General features: G+C 40.1%; 1 protein-coding gene across 1 annotated transcript in view; it reads right to left on the bottom strand.

The window, feature by feature from the left end:
• NAV2 (neuron navigator 2) overlaps positions 1-21,135 on the bottom strand; it is a 240,549-nt gene that overhangs the window by 143,572 nt on the left and 75,842 nt on the right. Inside the window, 2 exon segments of the mRNA XM_086614125.1 lie at positions 919-991; positions 19,267-19,319. Of these exon segments, the coding sequence (XP_086470251.1) occupies positions 919-991; positions 19,267-19,319 (126 nt within the window).

The raw sequence follows: 21,135 nt of genomic DNA, 5'->3' as shown, positions 1-21,135 counted from the left end.
AAGTAAAAGCACATGCATGATTTGATGATACAACCTCAAAACTAAGTTTGCAGAGAGGCTTAGTCACCAAGTCTAATTTGAAGTCTCACCTGATGCCACACATCCAACTCATCTGTTCTGTGAAGCACTGAAGGAGATGTCTCATAATATATTCAAAGTTTGCCTTAGCAGCTACTGAACCCAATTGCTTTTCCAGTATATTTAAATGAAAGTGTAAACAAAAGCTGGTGCTGAGGATGACAGAAATCTGTTTGATCTTTTAATTAAGGCAGCACTTAAACATCTTCTGAGCCAAAAGGTACCATACAACCCAACAGATATCATGCACTGGCATAAAGGAATATAGTACACTGAGTCATGTTTGGGTTTCAGAAAAATTCTGATGCTCTTCAAACCAGAGTGATTAATTAAGAGGTCAAAATGTCTCTTTTGTTTTGGTTCAAAACATTTGGATTTTACTGATTTGTGCATTTGGAAAGAAATTTTTAAAAAAATCTTTCTGTAAAAAAGAAAGCAGGATACTTCTTTAGGTAATAGAGTAATTGAAGAATGAGGAAATAACTTTCTTTCTCAAAAGGCAAAAAAACACCAGCAGCTCACTTCAAGTATCTGTAAAATCTACGCTCTGATCAATGTGCCAATTATAGAACTTAGGTGAGAAATTTCTGGTTTTTAACAGAAGGAAACAAAGAAGTGAATGAATTATAATTCAGTTTCATTGATTATTTTTACAAGTCAGCTGCGTGGAGATTAGATATATATTTTACCCACCTTTGATACTGAGATAGGGAAAAAGGAGTAAAGACTGTCAAATCATCCATAGTAATCTTCCATTACACTCCATGTGCTGGTTACAACCACAAGCAGTAATTCAGGTTCCTCCTTCAAAATTAAATTTTAAACAGCTGATTGACTCACCTTCTGCTGACAGCCCCTGTATGTTAATCCCCTTGGCAGCCAAGAAACTCAGGCATGCATCTATGTTTTCAATCTGTTCAAGAACAAACAGAGACACAAAAAGAAAATGCATTGTAATATTCATTTACTTTCATTTCTTGTCACTCTTTATTGCACTCAGTCTTCGTATCACATAAAAAGTCCTTTTGCTCATGCGGAAATCATAACATGAAACTTCCTCAGTTACTGAGGTCCTGAATTGATTATTACATGGGTCAGGACTTTCTGTTTGCATGAAGCAAGTTAGTTAACGCTCTAACCACGAAAGGCAATCACTACAGTCTTACTAAAGGGTCAAGGATGCTATGCCAGGATTTTGAACCTATGATAAGCATAACAAACACGAAACCGAAAATAAACGTGGAAGCCACATTTGCTTGAGACGGCAGATTGCCACTTGCTCTGAAGTTGACAACAGCTGGCACAAGTTTTCAGCCACAAAAGCAGTCAACTATAAAAACGGTAACTGGAAACTCCAGCTGGAATCCAAAAAATGTTCACTCGCGACATCCTTTGCATGTCAGAAATGACAGGCAACTCTGGTCGCTCACAGTGGGGCAAATACTGCCCTTCAGAGAGATGGTACAGTGGCACTAAACTGCACGGCATAAAAGGAATTTTGACCAGGTGGAGTCTTCTGCATAGCAGGTCTGACTGTTAGTGACTACAGCTGCTATATACAGACTGGACTCAAATCCTATCTCACAAAGTGAACTCCAGAAAGGTTGGATGAGTTACACATTTCTTCCTCTGTATCTTAACATCACAACAGAGATCTTGCAGTAGCTTCACACCTAGTTTCCCATCAATCTACCATCAAAGCTCTGCTTCCATATTCAGAAGATGAAGAGAGATGTCAGCCTCCCCAGACCAAAGCACTTCTAGGCAGAAGCCTAAGCTCAGACATCTCAAGAAGCTGCAAGGACCAACATTTTAGGAAACACCATGTGTTTCACGTGTGGTTACACAGAAGACTTTTGGATAATACCACTGAACAACTTTTGCTTTTATCATGGCAATCAGTAAGTGAGAATATAGGGTCTCCATGTTCGAACATCTTGCAAACATCCATTTATTCATTATCAAAACATCACAACCAAACTCTGCTTTCACTTCATAGCTCAGAAAGTAGACAGACACCAATCTCCACACTTGCTATCACGTCATTACCTTTCTTCTGTGAAGTCTGGAGACATCAAAAAGGAACGTGAAACATCCAGCTTCCCTATCAGTTCCTGCCAGCCCTCAAAGAAAACAGACAAGTTCTGGAGGCTGAGCTCCCAGCACCTGACCTGCGTTTCCCATCCTTCTCAAAGTAATAAAAAAGTACAACGAAAGCTGCTAGAAAACCTCCAGCATGGATTTCTCTCTAGGTACATTCATTTATTGTCAATAAGTATAACAATAAAAACCATTCTTTTGTCTCAGGGAAAAAAAAGTTACTGGTGTTACCTAACTGATTTCAACAAGTACAAACACTGATATACTCAAAACTTTTATCAACCTCATTATACTCTGAGATATACTATATCAAAGTATACAAAGTATATAGAATACTTAGAGCATACTATATACTTCCAAACCCAGAGATACCAAAGAACACATTTCCTGTAATGTTCAGACCTTCAAGCTCGTAGCAGGGTGCAGTTCAAAGGTTCATTTATCCACACTTCAACATGATACGACAGTCAATCTCTACCCGCTCCGTTTTCTTCATAAGTGTTCAACAACCCTTTCAAGTTTTCGACATGGCTCTTTTATTGAGGCGATTTGAGACTTTGCCGGAAAGCCAAAGTTCACCTTTTCAAGAATAAACAACACACAAAAGCATCTGTCCATATCTATCACCTGCACTTAACAAGTCTGCAACATTCCAAGAACATTTCCAGTCTTCCCCTGCTGTGGGTAGATGTCTCCTCTCGTAATAAGGAGGACTGGTTAGGTTAGTGAGCAAAGATAAGCAATATCTTGTTGCCCAGAGAAGTTGTGGATGCCCCATCCCTGGAAGTGTTCAAGGCCAGGTTGGATGAGGCTTTGGGCAGCCTGGTGTAGTGGAGGGTTTCCCTGCCCATGGCAGGGGGGTTGGAACTAGATGATCTTTGAAGTCCCTTCCAACCCTAACCATTCTATGATTCTATATATCTTATCTCCACTCCAGATTTGCAGTTGTAGAAACTCAAAGCAGCTCTTTCAGTCCTGAGAGCCCTGAACTGCTTTGCTTCTCTTCCCAGGTCCCTCATCTTTGCTCAAACTCTCCTTGAGGACCACAGATTTACTTCTAGGTAGCGAGTTCTTCATCCGTGCTCTCATCCTTGGTGCTCCCCACCTGAAGTACTGTGTTCAGCTCTGAGGCCCCTAACACAAGAAGGACATCGATTTGTTGGAATGAGTGCAGAGGAGGGTCACAAAGATGATCTAAGCATCATGGAGCACCTGTGAGGAAAGGCTGATAGAGTTGGGGTTGTTCAGCCTGGAGAAGACCCCGGGGAAACCTTCTAGGAGCCTTCGAGTACCTAAAGGGGGCCTACAAGAAAGCTGGAGAGGGATCTTTTATGAGAGCATATAGTGAGAAGACAAGGGGCAATGAGTTTACACTGGAAAAGCATAGATTTCCGTTAGATCTAAGGAAGAAATTCTTCACTCTGAGGGTGGTGAGGCACTGAAACAGGTTGCCCAGAGAAGTTGTGGATGTCCCATTCCTGGAAATGTTCAAGGTCAGGTTGGATGGGGTTTTGAGCAACCTGATCTAGTGGAAGGTGTTCCTGGCCATGGCAGGGGGATTGGAACTAGATGATCTTCAAGGTCCCTTCCAACCCTAACCATTCTATGATAATATTCCTTGCTGACTCCCTAATCTCATGCTCATTGTAGATCTGATTCAGATTTAAGGTGCCCCCTTTAAAATCACTACCGTCTCTTTCCCTGGGTCAAAGCAAGTTTTTACTGAGCATTTTAGCCACCTAATTAAGATATATTGCTCCCATCCCTAGGCTGATGGATGATCCCCAATAGAGCACTAATGCTTGAGCTGTATATTTGAACCGCAGGTTGAGTGACTTGAACCTCGTTGCCATATAAAAGGACAGACAGGCTACCTTGCTGCACCAGTTGTAATGCCTGGCTAAAGGCTGTGAGAAACAGGGGCTTTTTGGTGCTATATTGATACAGAAAAAGAATGAGGGGAGAAAAAAATACAGTAATATAAAATGCAGAAAAAAGATTGCAGGAAGTGAACTACGAAAAATCTATTATTTTATGTATAATTATTTTATATATGATTTTACAGTTAAGAACTCGTAAGAATCAAAACATAGAAACAGAAAAATATCCTAGTTTAGTACTTAAAACCAGGCATGATGAAATAAAGAGGTAATAACAGAGGCTTGCAAAAGTAAACCTCTTAACATTCAGAAAGTAAAGTACTACAATAAGATCCTACAGGACATACAGCATCACACGTACAAGGAATTCACTGAAAAATACAACTTAAGGACAAAACCACATCAATGATTCTGTTAACATTTACACAGTATCATCTGTGATACTACCAACATCACATGGCAGAATGACAGGAACGTGAGCAATTAGTTGATTTTAAAGAAAAAATAGAGCATGGAAAGGAAAACAGAACAACATTTGGGGAAATTCAAGAAGAAAGTGAGATGCAGAAGGCAGGTGTATAGCTGAAATGATTAAAATGTAGTGTTAGTAGGAATTCAGGGCGCTTCCCACACAACAACTGGCGGGTGGCCCACATAAAAGTGATCTGTGACTGCTAGACAGCTCCAGTGGAAAAAAGCTCACACTCACTTGGCGCTCTAGAGTTTTGTAAGAGGCAAAAGCCCTGAATGCTGGACCAGGATGCTGTCTTCTACCCACCCTGAGATGCCAAGAATGAAAACAGTGTTTTGGGACATTGGGATGTGCGACGGATGCAATCACTGATTTTTTATCATAAAAACTGAAGATAAGACAGCTACTGAAATCTTCACATGTCAAATGGCTTATGACATGAATAACCTTTTTGGCCAGTAGCTTTAGTGAAGAACCCTAAGCTCAGTTTATCACCTTTTCTTAAGAATTACTCTAATGCATCAGAAATCACATCACTTGTTTAAAGACAAGCATTTCCAACAGTGTAACATATAATGAATTCCACCTATAAAAGCTCCAAGGAAGGATTGTGTCTCTAGCCCCTGCTGTATTAACGGAAGAACTAACTATTAGTAATCTGCAAATATCATTTTATGGAGAAAGATCTTCCAATGCATACAGAGGTGGAGACAGCAAGCTATTCCAAAGTAGTAGCGTGGTAGTTAGACTATTTAGACGAGTGTACCTAGGATAGAAATGAATTTCCTGGATAGATCTCAGCTAAGCAAAGACCTAATGACCCTGCGTCATGGTGGTTTCCGACACGAAGTACAGCTGCCTCCTTGAAATTACACTATTCAGCAGCAAATCATCACGGAGACTCTACGGGCCCTTTCTTGGCCAAGTCCACATATTACTTAAACCCTTTAAGCAGATGTGAAAAGACTGGATTTGCCAAAGGGGAGTGTATACTTTCTTTTTCATTGTGAGCTACAACTGGCTTTTTGGCTGACAATTCCGATTTCTCACGTGCTTTGCCAGCAACATTTCACACAGCAGAAGCAAAGCAGGAATGAAGGCAGTTGGATGCTCTCATTTTCCGCCTACCCAACATAGGGGAAAGCTGTACAAAAGGAGAAGGCAAACCAAGGACATATATCCACGTGATTATCTCGCTCGGACACACTACCAGGAGTGTCCAAAACTGAGCCGTGCATTGTTAAACTTCCTGGCCAAAAGCATCAAATGAATTTGCAATTGTGAATCGTTGCACGTGAACTGTTTCAGGTATAGTCAACTATCAAAGAACATTATCAGTCTCACACCCTATACGACGAGTATTTATTCTGATATCTTCCTAAACACCAACCAAGGATAGCTGAGCCCGCACCCGAGGGGCTGTATGCCTCTGGGGGCTCCTCCTCCTTTATTATAATTAGGAGATGATATGAAAAAAATAAAACCCCATAGAATTAAATTTCTGTTCAGACATAACATATGAAGTGTCACATTTTAGAAGCTCAATATGAGCCGGCAAAGTGCTCTTGCGGCCCAGAAGGCCAACCGCATCCTGGGCTGCATCAAGAGGAGCGTGGCCAGCAGGTCGAGGGAGGTGATTCTCCCCCTCTACTCTGCCCTCGTGAGACCTCACTTGGAGTATTGCGTCCAGTTCTGGAGCCCCCAACATAAGAAGGACATGGACCAGTTGGAGAGGGTCCAGAGGAGGGCCACGAAGATGATAAGAGGGCTGGAGCACCTTTCCTATGAGGATGGGCTGAAAGAGTTGGGGTTGTTCAGCCTGGAGAAGAGGAGGCTCCGGGGTGACCTTATAGCGGTCTTCCAGTACCTCAAGGGGGCCTACAAGAAAGATGGGGAGAGGCTGTTCAGGAGGGCCTGTTGTGATAGGACAAGGGGTAATGGTTTTAAAATAGAGGGAGGTAGATTCAGGTTGGATATTAGGAAAAAATTTTTTACTATGAGAGTTGTAGAACACTGGAACAGGTTGCCCAGAGAGGTGGTGGATGCTCCATCCCTGGAGACATTCAAGGCCAGGTTGGATGAGGCCCTGAGCAACCTGATCTAGTTGGAGATATCCCTGTTCCTTGCAGGGGGGTTGGACTAGATGACCTTTGAAGGTCCCTTCCAGCCCTAACGATTCTATGATTCCCTATTCTCATAGTCATAGAAGCAAAATGCATGTTCTTTAAGGTCCCTTCCAACCCAACCCATTCTACGATTCCAAGTTTCAGCCAGTTACATTCCTCTTAATATGAATCTCTGGGTGGCATTTGCTACCTGGCAAGACGGGAACAGAAGGCTTCATGGCTAAAAAGTATTGCATACGCAAAACTTTCAAGCACCAGACCAACAGTCGTTGCTTTGTTACACCCGTAAGATCATCAGCCTCTTGGTGGAAAAGCAGGATTAAAAGCTACCAGTCACACATATTTATTGATTTCTAAGTACTTTTGCAAGAGAAATCATTGCACATCAGTGTTTTCATTCCCACCAGACCTGCACACTCTGCATTCCTTACTGCTTCTACATACATGAAACTCAAGTAGACACAAATTTAACAGCTTCATTGAATTCCTTTCTGTTGATCAGAATACACTCATTTAATTCTTACTACACTATTATTTTTCCAGGTATCTCAAAATTTCCCAGGTATCTCAAATTTTTACTCAAATTTTGCTCTGTTCTTAAACGTACCTGACAGCAGTCATGTATTTCCAACAACATTGGCCACTAGAACCACACAAGCTTTCGCACTTGTCAGACAAGAGCAATTTCAATCTCTATTCTTGTCAGTGTTAGAAAGAAAAGGAGCTAGGAAACATGTCCTGGCCTGTACGAGCAGAATAGGGCACGCCAGAAACAAAAAAAACCCCAAACAAATATCCTCAGCCTGTAGCCTGTAAATGGAGATCCATACGTGGGCACTGATATATGTTGAACATTGACTATATTAGACAAAGGCTTCACTATGGAGACTGTCTACAAAGTTGTACGTTCAACTCTGCCAAGTCAAACACACAAGGTAAAGTATATCTGGTGCTGCCTTTGTTGCAGATACAGACGTTTTTTTCTCAAAAAAATAATAAATCAGAATTAAACTTACTGTATGTTCCTTTACTTAGAAATCATGGGAAATTTCTCATCTTATGATGCAAGACCTCTGCTCCCAACTTTTACAGTGATAGATGTGATGTTTTCACGAGCTCATCCAGAAGACCCACTACTTAAATTGAAACCAGTGCTTTCCATTGTACTTGAGGCTCCATGTTATGGTCAGTATATTAGTTTTCAAACGAGAAAAAAGACGATCGATTTCATGTGAAACTTTTAAAGTTTCACAAACTTTTATGCAATATTGTAGCAGACTTCACGTACAATGTAGAAACAAGGAAAGAGCCCAACACAAGCTGTTTATAGCAAGCTGTTTCTCAAGGCAAAATGTATTCCTTGTCTGTATTTTCAGATCAAGCTTTTACGCTCAATATTTTTATATCAAAGTGTAGGAAGAGCTTTAAAATCTTAAGTCATTACACTGACAATCCTTGAATCCCTAGAGTGTTGAGGGAGGGTACTCTCCTAAAATAATGCCTCATTTGCATTATTTCCTAAACATAATTTTATATAAGAAATACCAAGGCAAAATTGCAAATTCCATTTTCCCCAGAAGGATATAAATACTATTATTGCTTCGTTTAAAATACATCTTCATTTGTAGTTATCCCAATCAAAATGTATCCTTTTTAAAATAAAATAATATGTCATTCCAAGAGTTCATATGCTGCTTCTGACTACTTGGCTTAAAATGTCTCTCAAAACTAAGTTTCAGGATTTTGAGAGAACTTGGTGGATATCTCGAAATTGAAATAACAGATGTAACATAAGGGCAAATAAAACTAATCCATCTTCTGAAGCCAGGTTGTAACAGATCTAGCTACAGAACCAAAAATCCATTACCATGGGTACACTGTTTTCACATATATGGGAAGAGTTGACCCTCCCTATTACAATTGCATGATTTTTGATTTTTAAAGAAAAGTACAATTTGGGCACTAACCTAATTTGAAATCTTGAGATGTCCTAAATTACAATTAGTTAAAAGCAACAAGTTTGACTTCACAAAACAAGTATCTGCCTCTGGAGAATCATTAATTTAGGATATAGACAAAACTCTTCGCTGGTCTCAGTAGATACTTGACTAAATTTTAGCCCAGACCACACTAACTATATGTTATTGGCACTAAATCTCTGCTTATGTATAAGTGAAGACAGGAAAAGATGGAGAGAAATCATGCCTGTGCTCAGGACATACATAACGAGGTGGGTAGGAAGTCCCACAAATACTTCATTTCCACCTTCCCTGGCTCTTCACAGGAGATATTTTTCTATCCAGGGCTTCCAGATTGAAAGTTATGTTTCCAGTGCTGTGCTGTGCAGTTGGGATTAAAAGGAAAATATGATAATTATCTAGTGAAGATGGACTTTTTCCCCAAAAATCCTTGAATTCTACATAAAACAGTATTTTTAAAAGAGCATAAATGCTTAAAAAGGAGGACTGACACTAAAACCTCTCGCTGCAGTAAGTGCTGGCTCTTGTACGCTGCTGTATTTCCAATACTAGCTCAAATGTTGAAGGCTCTGTATATCATAAACTTGAATTTGCAGCAGGAATCCAGAATTCAACGAAACTCACGTAAAAAGAACTGCACAGAACATTTTATCACAAACAGAAAAAAGTTGTGTAGTAATACTGTTGCACTCTGTTACGTAATTAATTATAAAAATAAAATAACCCACCAATTAAAAATTAATTTTAAGCAATGCAAGTAAATTACAGATTCTCAATTATTGTAAGCGGGATGACAGCATACCAGCAAATGATGCGATTTTGTTTATTCAAATACACGCAACTGAAGAAGTCGTAACAGTCATCTCACGGCTGTGTCATTTGAAAGACCTCTTGCAATATAGTCATCAACAGCTGTTTGTTTCTAAAAAAGATCCATGGGAAGGGAGCTATTGCCGCAGCCCGTTCCCAGGCGCAGGGAACCCTCTCCGCCTTGGCCAACATGCATACTTCTGTCTCGAGACTCGAGGGTCACAGCTTCACCTGTTCCCAACTGATTTATTCCGGTGGCTGGTGGGACACCAACACATACGTGCCCCCTCCTTCCTTGCACATGGATCCTGGATAACATCTCCTACTGAAATTCTCCTGCATAATTGCTCAGAACAAGCACAATAGTACTGTTTAGCTCAGGCATTAAATATATAAAAATCTTCCTAAAGAAAAAGCAGCAGAATAAACATTTCTGGATATGTATTACCTTCACAAACTAAGTAATTATAATAGCCATTATCACAGTTACAGTGCATAAGCAATGGCTAGAAATCAAGGATTTATGACAAGACACATTGACAAAAAGTTTATTTCTCTGGGCTGTATAATCCTGCGTAAAAGCTACAATCTATTTTAGATATTCAAGAGTGAAGAGCTTAGTACTACCTATTCTCTAAAAAGACATGGAGATTGAGGCATCAGGAGAAATTGCTGTACAAATAGCTTTAATTCTTACATCATAAACCTGACAGAAAAATCTGTCGTATTCTTGTTTAAATATATAGTTTCACTCTGCTGTTTTTAAATAGTGCAGCAGACAGTGGGGTTTCTGTTGTGAAACAACACGTGACTCAGAAATCAAAATTAAATTATGTAAACATGAGCAGACACCTTTTGTTATCCACCTAAGCTTTAAACTCAGGTTACTGTGATTTTGCTGCCATTTTGGAAGACTACAAAGTTTTCTTCACAGTCAGAGTTCAGAAAAAGAATTCATTAGTTTTCTAGAAAGGAGAAGAATAATTGAATTTTTACCTCCGCTCGTCCTCAAATCAATTTAACCTTTTTTCCTTAGTTAGAAAAGGCTCAGATAATGTTAACCCTGAACAAAACCCATAATTTATCCCTGACAGACTCCACACAAAATTTAGTCTGAGCACAATTTTTTTGCTTATGGTACCAAATTCAACACCGATAGAGTCTCAGTGAAGCTAACACAATCCACTGCACCTAATACGGCCTCACCGAGAACGCAGTTTCCTATGATCCATATGCCCTAATACGCAGGCACGGGAAGTTAAAGACTGTCACCCATCATTTCCTAGTTTTCCTCATTTATGCAAAACATAGCAAGATGCTATATGTTTGCCGAGTATTGCATAGAAGGCGTATTTATGTAATAATTTTACATAAATAATAGGCATGGCAAAAAAGAATTATTTTCCTAGACTTTGGTGTAGGTGTAAAAACCCTAGTGAAAGATACAGAGATCTCCACATATGTATGCGGAATGACCCTGGCCCCTTAGTGCATTTGCATTTAGTCCATGTATTTAGTCCACACAAGAGGTAGAAGCATTGGTATTCAAAAGCAATAATTCAGTTTAACAGTAAAATAAATTATTAAATAGAAACTAATTCTGTCTTCATAGTTAAGCTCACATCTTCCAATTTTTCCATTAAAATGACTTGTTGAGTTCTCTTCTGCTCTTTATCAAACTTGATACTATTTCAAGAGACAGATGATGTCCAAGTTCTTGCATCACTGTATAGGGCAAAGAATTTGAGCACGTCCTCAAGGATCACAAAGATGATCCCTTATGGGAATGACAGACTGTCATCAGCAACGTCTCCAAAGGTGCCACGTACATCCACCCACTGGACAGAACTGCATGCGCATACTGCCTTATCTCCCAACTCCACATGCAGAAGACTTTTGGAAGCCTTTCTCTCCAGAAATTAAACAAACATCTGTTTAGGGACACTTTATGATGCCTTATAGCAGGGAGATGTATATATTGGCCCTCTTCAATCCAGTCTAGCTCTATTCATCATGTTATTTTCTATGGAGGGTGATGGCGGAGGTGAGGGGGCAGCTTGTGGTTTTATTTAGGCTGCAAGCTCTGCAACACAGAAGCCTATGATCCAACCACGCCTGTCTCACTGATAACAACACACAAACGGTAAGCATAGTAGCATAACAACAGTCTGGATCTCTGTGAAAAAATGGAGACAGTAAAACAAATCTTCTCTAGGAATAGTAATTATAAAGTGAGGAGGAAGGACATCTAAGTACAAGCCACCTGGCAGATCACCTCTGTAGTAAATCATTCTTGTCTACATGACAACACGGGTTCATACTCGATCAACAGAAACACAGGATGCTTAGAGAAAACGCTTTAAACATTCCTAAACTCAATTATTTGGCCAAGTGCCTTCACCGGTAGTTGAAGGAGCTAAGCTGGTGCCTGGCACTGGCCAGTCTGGCATGGCTCCGGGTAACGTCTTCCCCTCCAGCTAACCTTCAGCTGTGAGGAAACATACCACGGGTTAAGGCCAGAAGATACCCATTTGTTACGCAGTAACATGAAAACAGAGTAAATTTCTAAACATATACTAACAGAGAGATACAAACTCCCCAAGCAAAGCAAGGAGAAGGCTCACCCAGAAGATGGAAAAGTTCCTTTACTACATTTCTCAGAACAACCTCAGGGTAGGATAACTTGAAAATATATGGCTATATTTAACCACTGGGATATGTTTCCAAAAGTCCTATGCCAGGAATTTGCAGAGGGGGAAAAAAAAAAATGCTTGTGATGCTTTTGATCTTCCCAGCAGAGCTGCTTCCCTGAATTAGCAGCAGATGCCCAGGCAGCAGAGTCCTCCTCGGCTTTGGGGAACTGGCGGCTGATCAACCAGACTTCAGCCCCACTAACCCAGAGGGGGATGGAGCAACAGCCTTGCAAATTTATTGCAGCTAGGTATGGCAATGTTTAGACAACACTGGGTGTATAAAAATGCTCAAAATGTTTAAAAAAGCAGGTTAAAGTGAATGCCGGCACTTGAAGACCAAAGATAGAATTATCTTCCACGAGAAAAATACAAGTAACTAAGAATATTTTTTTTTTTTTAAAAAAAAAAAACAGCAGTCATACAAAACACATCAGCTCACCCACTGAGTGGATATTACACACACACAGCTGCTGAGGTGATCCAGATGATTTCAGCTCATATTATTCCTGCCAACAAATTCATCGACGCGTACCCAGCTGTACCCTTTAAGTATGGGCCATATCACACCAACATTCATGTTTATTATCCAATTCTTTGAGAAAAAGAACACAGAAATATGTATAGCATGTGCCACACACACAGACAGTAATGAAGATTTCAACATCTCATCCTTTTTTCTCCAGTAAAACACCAGGGTCCCTACCCAAGCTGGAGAATTTTCATACATAGTGTTCTTTGAGTTTAGGTGTCACATATGTTACAGAACAGCTAGTTTTCAGAATACAAGAAATCAGTCCAATATTAAAATAATAGTCGAATTGCCATCACTAGAGTAGGGTTTCCATGCAAACAAAGTGAACACATTGAAAACACAGCCCTCATCTTGACTTTCATAAAGTGCTTGGGAAGAAATGCAGGCTCTGACCCATGGTGTGCTACAAGATTCTTTATGCTTGCCAGACAAACAGTAGTAGAAAGACCGAACAGTATTATTTCACTAGAACAGCTTGATACCTGCATCAGAAAAACTTCTGGTCAACACATGAAAGAAGTAAATACCTCCTCTTTGTTATTTGATAACACAGATACTTATATACACAAAGTGATCATCCTTAAAAACAATAAAACCCAACCACAAACCCACATGAGAACCACAGTTATTTCCTATTCTATTTATAGGAGGGAGCTGTGGTATTGGTTCAGCCTATGTTCCTTTCAGTTGCTCCAAATTCTTGTCTTGAGTGTCCCACAACTTCCCCAGGCTTAGCACAAGACGACGTGAGTCTGCTTTATCCACCTACAGATTCTCCCATCCTCTTCCCCTCAGCACCGACAGCTTTGCTACTGCTCCACTCCTTCAGGCTTCAGTAACGAGGGTAACACATTATCACTTCTCAGACTTTCACACCTAACATTTGGTTCTTTCTAGACTATCATAATCTGTGATTTTTTTCTATTTTATTTTGAAACTTGGAAAAAATACATTTATTTTCTCATTAGTCTCTACTCATACTTTTTTCTTAAACATATATAGAGATATGTCTTATCTCTTTCCACTGCCACGTTCAGTATTTCTTAACTTTACATTCAAGGTGGCAAAACCCCTCTACCTCTCTTATGAGACACATTGCTGCTACTTCTTCTACCTGTTCTTCCAGTCTCATCTTCAGTTGTGTTTCAACCGCCATCTGTGTCTGTCAACATATCCCCTCATGGGCAAGTATCTCCTCTCTTCTTTGTCTTAAGTCCATGTTTTCAAACCTAACTTTCTTTACTCGGCTCTCTCCCCAGTCACTACTGTTCTGGCTGATATGGACCTCCTCTTTACTTTACCTCACTCTCCACATTAATGCTGTGATCTTTCAAACATGTTGTCCTTTGCCTCTCTCTTATATCATCTAGTCTTTACCATTATCTCATCTGTTATGATTTATCACTTGCATGTAGTAGGTAACAACCATCTTCCTCTCTCTCCTTGCCGTACTATGCAAAAAGGATGTATTAATACACAAGATAATAAAATGCTCAGCTGCCCCACGGTGCTAAAATATTGCTGTGAAAGTTCCTTCAAAGACTGTGACCATTTTATACAACATATTTTCTCACAGACAGAATACAGCCCCTATAGAACAAGACTCCTACAAGCTGCCATTACAGTCAGACTTGACATCTGCTCACTTACGTACCCTATTTTTTATTTACTTTACTATTTTACAAATATAAGCGATACAAACCCCTTTACAATAGGTAACATTCAGCATTCAAAAAGGCACCTACATCAGTAAGAACAATACACGCTACCTAGAAGGGAAGGGACTAAACAGTACTTCCTGTATAGTCCACATTCTGCAAGATACCAACTGTTGAGCTCTAGCATCATCACCAAAACAGGAGGGAGGGAAAGCAAAGACAGCAAGAAAAGCAAAATATCCCTGGTTTTCTATAACCAAAGAGCATTACCAGACACAGCTCTACTCAGGCTTATTGACTTCAGGTTTTTTTCTAGAAGTGTGTAGGAGAGGAAATCAGTCTTGTTTTACCACCTTTGCTCAGTTATCAAGAATCGTGCCAGTATTTTATCATAGAATCATAGAATGGTTAGGGTTGGAAGGGACCTCAAAGATCATCTAGTTCCAACACCCCTGCCATGGGCAGGGAAACCCTCCACTACACCAGGTTGCCCAAAGCCTCATCCAACCTGGCCTTGAACACTTCCAGGGATGGGGCAGCCACAACTTCTCTGGGCAACCCGTTCCAGTACCTCACCACCCTCAAATGTAAAGAATTTCTTTCTTATATCTAATCGAAATCTCCCCTCTTTCATTTTAAATCCACTGCCCCTTGTCCTATCACTACACGCCCTTGTCAGAAGTCCCTCTCCAGCTTTCCTGTAGGCCCCCTTTAAGTACTGGAAAGCTGCTATAAGATCACTCCGGAGCCTTCTCTTCTCCAGGCTGAACAGCCCCAACTCTCTCAGCCTGTCTTCATAGCAGAGGTGCTCCAGCCCTCGGATCATCTTCGTGGCCCTCCTCTGGACTCGTTCCAGTAGCTCCATGTCCTTCTTGTGTTGGGGACTCCAGAGCTGAACACAGTATTCCAGGTGGGGTCTCACGAGAGCAGAGCTGAGGGGCAGAATCACTTTCCTCGACCTGCTGGCCATGCTCCTTTTGATACAGTCCAGGATATGATTGGCTTTCTGGGCTGCCAGCACACATTGCCAGCTCATGTTGAGCTTCTCATCCACCAGCACTCCCAAGTCCTTTTCCTCAGGGCTGCTCTCAATCCATTCTCTGCCCAGCCTGTACTTGTGCATGGGATTGCCCCGACCCCCGTGCAGGACCTTGCACTTGGCCTTGTTGAACTTCATGAGGTTCTCACAGGACCATCTCTCCAGCCTGTCAAGGTCCCTCTGGATGGCATCCCTTCCCTCCAGCGCGTCCACCACACCACACAACTTGGTGTCATCTGCAAACTTGCTGAGGGTGCACTCAATCCCACTGTCCATGTCTCCAACAAAGATGTCAAATAGCACTGGTCTCAGTACCGACCCCTGAGGAACACCACTTGTAACAGGCCTCCACGTGGACATTGAACTGTTGACCACAACTCTTTGAGTGCGACCATCCATTCCTTATCCACTGAGTGGTCCATCCATCAAAACCACGTCTTTCCAGTTTAGAGACAAGGATGTTGTTTGGGACAGTATCAAATGCTTTGGATAAGTCCAGGTAGACAATGTCAGTTGCTCTTCCCCTATCCATCAATGCCGTAACCTCATCATAGAAGGCCACCAAATTAGTCAGGCAGGATTTGCCCTTAGTGAAGCCATGTTGGCTGTCACCAATCACCTCCTTGTTTTCTATGTGCCTTAGCATAGTCACCAGGAGCATCTGCTCCATGATCTTGCTGGGCACAGAGGTGAGACTGACTGGCCTGTGGTTCCCTGGGTCTTCTTTTTTCCCCTTTTTAAAGATGGGGGCTATGTTTCCCTTTTTCCAGTCATTGGGAACCTCACCAGATTGCCACGACTTCTGAAATATGATGGATAGTGGCTTAGCAACTTCATCTGCCAGTTCCCTCAGGACCCGCAAATGTCCTCGCACTTCATTCGAAAAACCCAAATGCAGTTGTGGTGACAGTCTCCAACTCTTCTTGGTCCCAGAGCCTATGCTCCAGACTACTACATCGTCTACTAACCACAGGATTTTCTGCATGCCAGCTGGAACTGATCATCACAATTACAGGCTTTTGTTTAGAAGAATATCTACAGTACAAAAACATAGAGGTTTGGAAAAAAACAACCATCCTGAAACAGGTCTTATGCAGAGGACAAGATATAGAATAGTCTATAATAGATTATATAAAAGCCAGTCATCTCTTATCTGGAGCAAAGGAAGAGAGGGATACTCCCTACAGCAGAGAAACTCAGACAAGATGACAAGGGGGGGGACAGGTTCTCACCTAAGTGATTTTTTCATGGAGCCAGTGGGGGTCATGTCATTTCTGGCACTGGGACTAGGTTGATAAGCAGTGACTGTCCCAAATGGTTCTGCAGAACTAAACTTAATTTGACACGGTTTATTAGCACTGGCTTTGAGCCTGACATATCCAAGCTGTCTCTAATGCTCAATTTGGGCAAATTTGTATGATGTTCTGCAACGCTGTAGCAATGGGAACAACAATGCAAAGAGACCTGACCTGGCTCTGTGTTGAACTCTCTAAGATTTGGCGGGCTTTGCCGGCTTAGGACCGTGCCACATGGAAGCAAATGTATTTGCTTTCACACCCCCTTTAACGATCTTGGAAGACACAGATTTGCTCCAGCTTTCTAAGCTGATACATCTGGCTGATGTGAGCTGGCTCTTCACAATTCAGCTCACACATGTGTCTGCTCATGGCATCATAAGTTTACAACTGAGATAACTGCCATAGGGAGAAAGATGATGGTAGAAGGCTTCCCTCTAAACTGTTGTATTTCTATTTAATGAGCAAAGTTAAATTTTCATTTATGGTGCCTTTTTTTCCCCCCCTCCAAATCTACTCATCCGTGATGCCCACTTTACAGACACTACAACATAGATATGGACACCTGTAACTGAAAGATTCATTCGCAAAAATAAGACTAGACATCACCTGGTTGAGTGTTTGAACTGACTGGACAGCCTTGCCTCTGCCATCTCTCTGAACCAGAAGTACCAGACACAAACACCAGTTCCCACGCTTTGGAGAACAGTTGTAAGCTATATTAAGAAGAAAATGCTTTAACATGCAAAAGATGAAGACTGCCATATCTTTAAAAAAAGAAAACAAATAGCAAACAAAAACCCAAAACCCCAACAAAACACTGTAATATATGCATTTTCCCTAGAACGCAGGAGACCTGGAGAAGGGCTGTCTCCTTAAACACTGCAAGCAATTGTGTAAACACAACTTCTGTGAAGATACTTATGTCCTTGCCTTAGCATCTTTACAGTAGTATGATACAGAGCTCTGTAAGCATGTGCACTTAAACAAAAGCAAGCCATAAGCATAATCGTCATTTTTCTCATGTGAGGAAAACCACTGGGGACGCCTAACTATGACTGATGCACTGGGTCTCATGAGCAGGGGACGCAGTCCAGCTCACTCCACCCTCCTGAACAAGCAACCGGAATAATATCAGAGGAGGAAGCAAACACGTCTTTCCAGCACTCGTCATAATTCCTGACCCAGCAGATGCCCTCTGCATGCCTCTGGCTATAACCAGATCTGACTTCTATAAGCAACCTACGGCATGCATCCGACTATCCAACAGAAGAATGCTGTTCCTTCATTGAGAATAATAACTTCAAGTGACATTTAGCTACAATGTCCTGGAATTTGTTATAGACTCCAGTCCTGAATGAAATTCAGTTCTTATGATACACTTGTGGAACATTAAATTATAGTAATTGTCAACATTTCCTCAATTATTTATACTCTAGGCAGCTGCTGTGGCTACAGCAAGAATAGCAACCGACCTCTTCAAAGCAGTAAAAAGTAGCAGTGATAAATCTTTTAGATGGCTTTCTTTTTAGAGAGTGCTTGCTCCGCGGGTTTAAGTAAGATTGCTAATTTCCAAGGGAAAAAACACCAAAAAGCCAAAACAGAATAGCAGAACACAGTGTGGTTTCTGACATAAAAGGCAGATTCTCATCAAATCTTTAATCCTTCCTTTAACTACATGAGTAGTTGTGCTCAAGTTACAGTTGTGGAGGTAAGGGCAGTTGGGAACAGAGTCATAAAAATGAAAAATATTAAAACAGCTTCACACACACAACAGATATTCACGTATCTCAAAGTGAGCATTTGCAACGCAAAGGGGAGATTTTAGAATTTATATTGTAAAATGAGTTTTTTTTCTCAAGATACAGAAGGAAATAAACTTTTAAAAATCATAAATTTTAAACACAACTAGGATGCATTTTAGAAATCAGTTTCTTATTATTTGCATTCTCAGTACAGTTCTGCCTATAATTTTAACTTCACTAGTACTCACAACAGTCATACTCTAGAGGTACTATACACTTTGAATTTTATTGCATTAATTTCTAGTTTTTCAGTTTTAAATATTATGTACAAGCAAGATACAAACGAACTTCTTTTACAAATTAAAACTTACCAGTCAAAATAATCAAGTTGCATACATAAAACACCTTGAAGTTTCAAATCTGAAATTTTTTTATCTAGTGTGTTATACTCATTTATTTTGTTTCTTTTCAAAGGATACAGGAACTTTTAATCCAACTTTAAAATAAATACCAAATTCTGCTTTTGAAATACTACTGTCTATATAGAGGAAGAAAATTTTATTTTTATACATTCCTGTCTAACTATGTGAAATATAGTTAAATAGCAGAAATATAAAATACAGATATAAGAATAGTATCAATTGTAAGTATATGATAAATTATAAGGCCTAATTCAACTACCATGGAATACAAAAGGGCAAGAACTGTAATATTAATGTTTTTCAGATTATACCTTTGCTCTCACTACTGTGAAAAACTAATTAAAAGTTGTCATCAGAAGTCTCAGACATCTGAGTCACACACTCTCACTTGATACTCAACCACATACACACAAACAACAGACCACTTTACTACTTACCATTTGAGACCTATTTTTTGGGCAGCCATTGATGTCTTCAATCTTTTCATTTGCTGAAAAGCAAAAAAGATGAGATAAAGCAAAAAACTATAGCAAGGATGTTTATTTTGATTATTTCCAGGGCACTTGCTGCTAGCTAAATAAAAGCATTTCAGATTGTAGTGGTCCAGTCCAAGGGAACGTGTGAAACTGAGACCCATCAAAAAAAAAAAGCAGCTGGAGTTTTCTAGTGGGTCATGCCTACAGAGACAGCTGGGGGCAGAAAACAACTGGTCTTACAACGTCTTGTACAGTGACGAGTAATTCCTTTAAGCTACAAAAGAGATTTGAATTCTGGAAACTAAATCACTGTTGGGTGGAAAAGTGAACACTACGTATGTAGAGATGTTTGCATGTCAATTGATTCGCTTGCAGAGTGAATATAGGTTTTCAATCTCGATGGGAAATTTATGATCAATAATTAATTTTTTTTTTTCCCAAAGCACAAACCACAAGACTATTTTTCAAGATTCTTGTCCATGGCTTACATGCAACACAACTTGCAGAAAAAGATATAATTTCAATCTTTGAAGTCTCAAGTGAAAAAATTAAGTTGTTGAGGTGGTTAAATGTTTGCCTTAGAGTCTTAGTTTGCTCAGTTTCACATTTCAGTCTTGGATCCTGAAATGCCTTTTGTGTGCTAGACTGAAGAACCAGTCATAATCAAAGTTCAGTTTGCCAGTTTTTCACTGTAATAAAGGTAGACATTCGCATCTCATTGGATGACATGAATACATCTGCCTTCCATCAATTCTTATATCAAAAACTTATTTTCTACCAGTCCCATATTCTCAGGACATTGGTCAGAACTCCATCTCATTTCACATCTTCCTTCAGTTAGGCATATCAAATTGAGCACAATATTCCAATAGGGGTCATAACAATGTCAAAGTAGTAATATAACTTCACTCTTTTCTGGTATTCCCCTTTTTACACATCAAGGTGTTCCAGCACACTTTTATGCCACAGTAATGCATTTAAAAATTGATGTTAAGATGAAAAGGATTGCTGCTAAATCCACCGTACTGCTCCCCAGAGTGGCCTGTCAGTCTCTACACTCAAAGAGCACATGTTGCTTTCTGGAGGTGCGATCTCAGATTTGATCATACAGAAATGATCTTTTATTTGTTTATTTTCCTTAAAAAAAAAAAAAAAAAAAAAAAAGAGTAGTTCTCCCCCTAGTCATCTACAAGTTCCAAAATGGTACACAACTTATTTAAAATCAATGTTAGCAAACCATAGAGCTCATACCCTGGCTCTTCTTAAGCTCCTGTATGCAAACTACCTAGACTCATCTACTTCAAAGTGCCTAAACTGTTCATAACTTGTTTCCAAGATTCTGCATTTGAATTTTTCTGTTGTTTGTTGTTGGTTGTGTTTTGTTTTTTTCCCCACTATGCAAATGTAGAACCAAAATATTTACTCAACACTCCTACACCTTGTGGGTATTGCTACACATTCACAGGCTTGGAGTGCAAGCTTGGTTGTAGCTGTACAATAAAGGTTAACCCCATTAAACACTGTAAACTAACAAATACAATCCTCTGTAACATGGGAAAATTAACGACAAATGAAGAGGTAAGCCACCTTAAATTCTTCTGTCAGGAAAGATTTTCACCCAACACACCAACTATTTGGGATGTTACCTCTTTATCCCCTTCCTTTTTTACACTGTGTTTATATCACCATTCTCACCCAGAAATCCTTCCTTTTGTCCTCGTACCGTTCCATCAGCTTGCAAGTTGTCACCAGCTATCCTTGTACTCTTCTGGTAAACTTCAGCTGATTTGTACCTTCTTTATTTCATTACCATTGGTTTCCTGAATTTTC

Source organism: Tauraco erythrolophus, chromosome 6 (genome assembly GCF_009769465.1).
Source record: "Tauraco erythrolophus isolate bTauEry1 chromosome 6, bTauEry1.pri, whole genome shotgun sequence".
NCBI classification, from domain to species: Eukaryota; Metazoa; Chordata; class Aves; order Musophagiformes; family Musophagidae; genus Tauraco; species Tauraco erythrolophus.
This window is presented reverse-complemented; position numbering and strand designations above follow the sequence as displayed.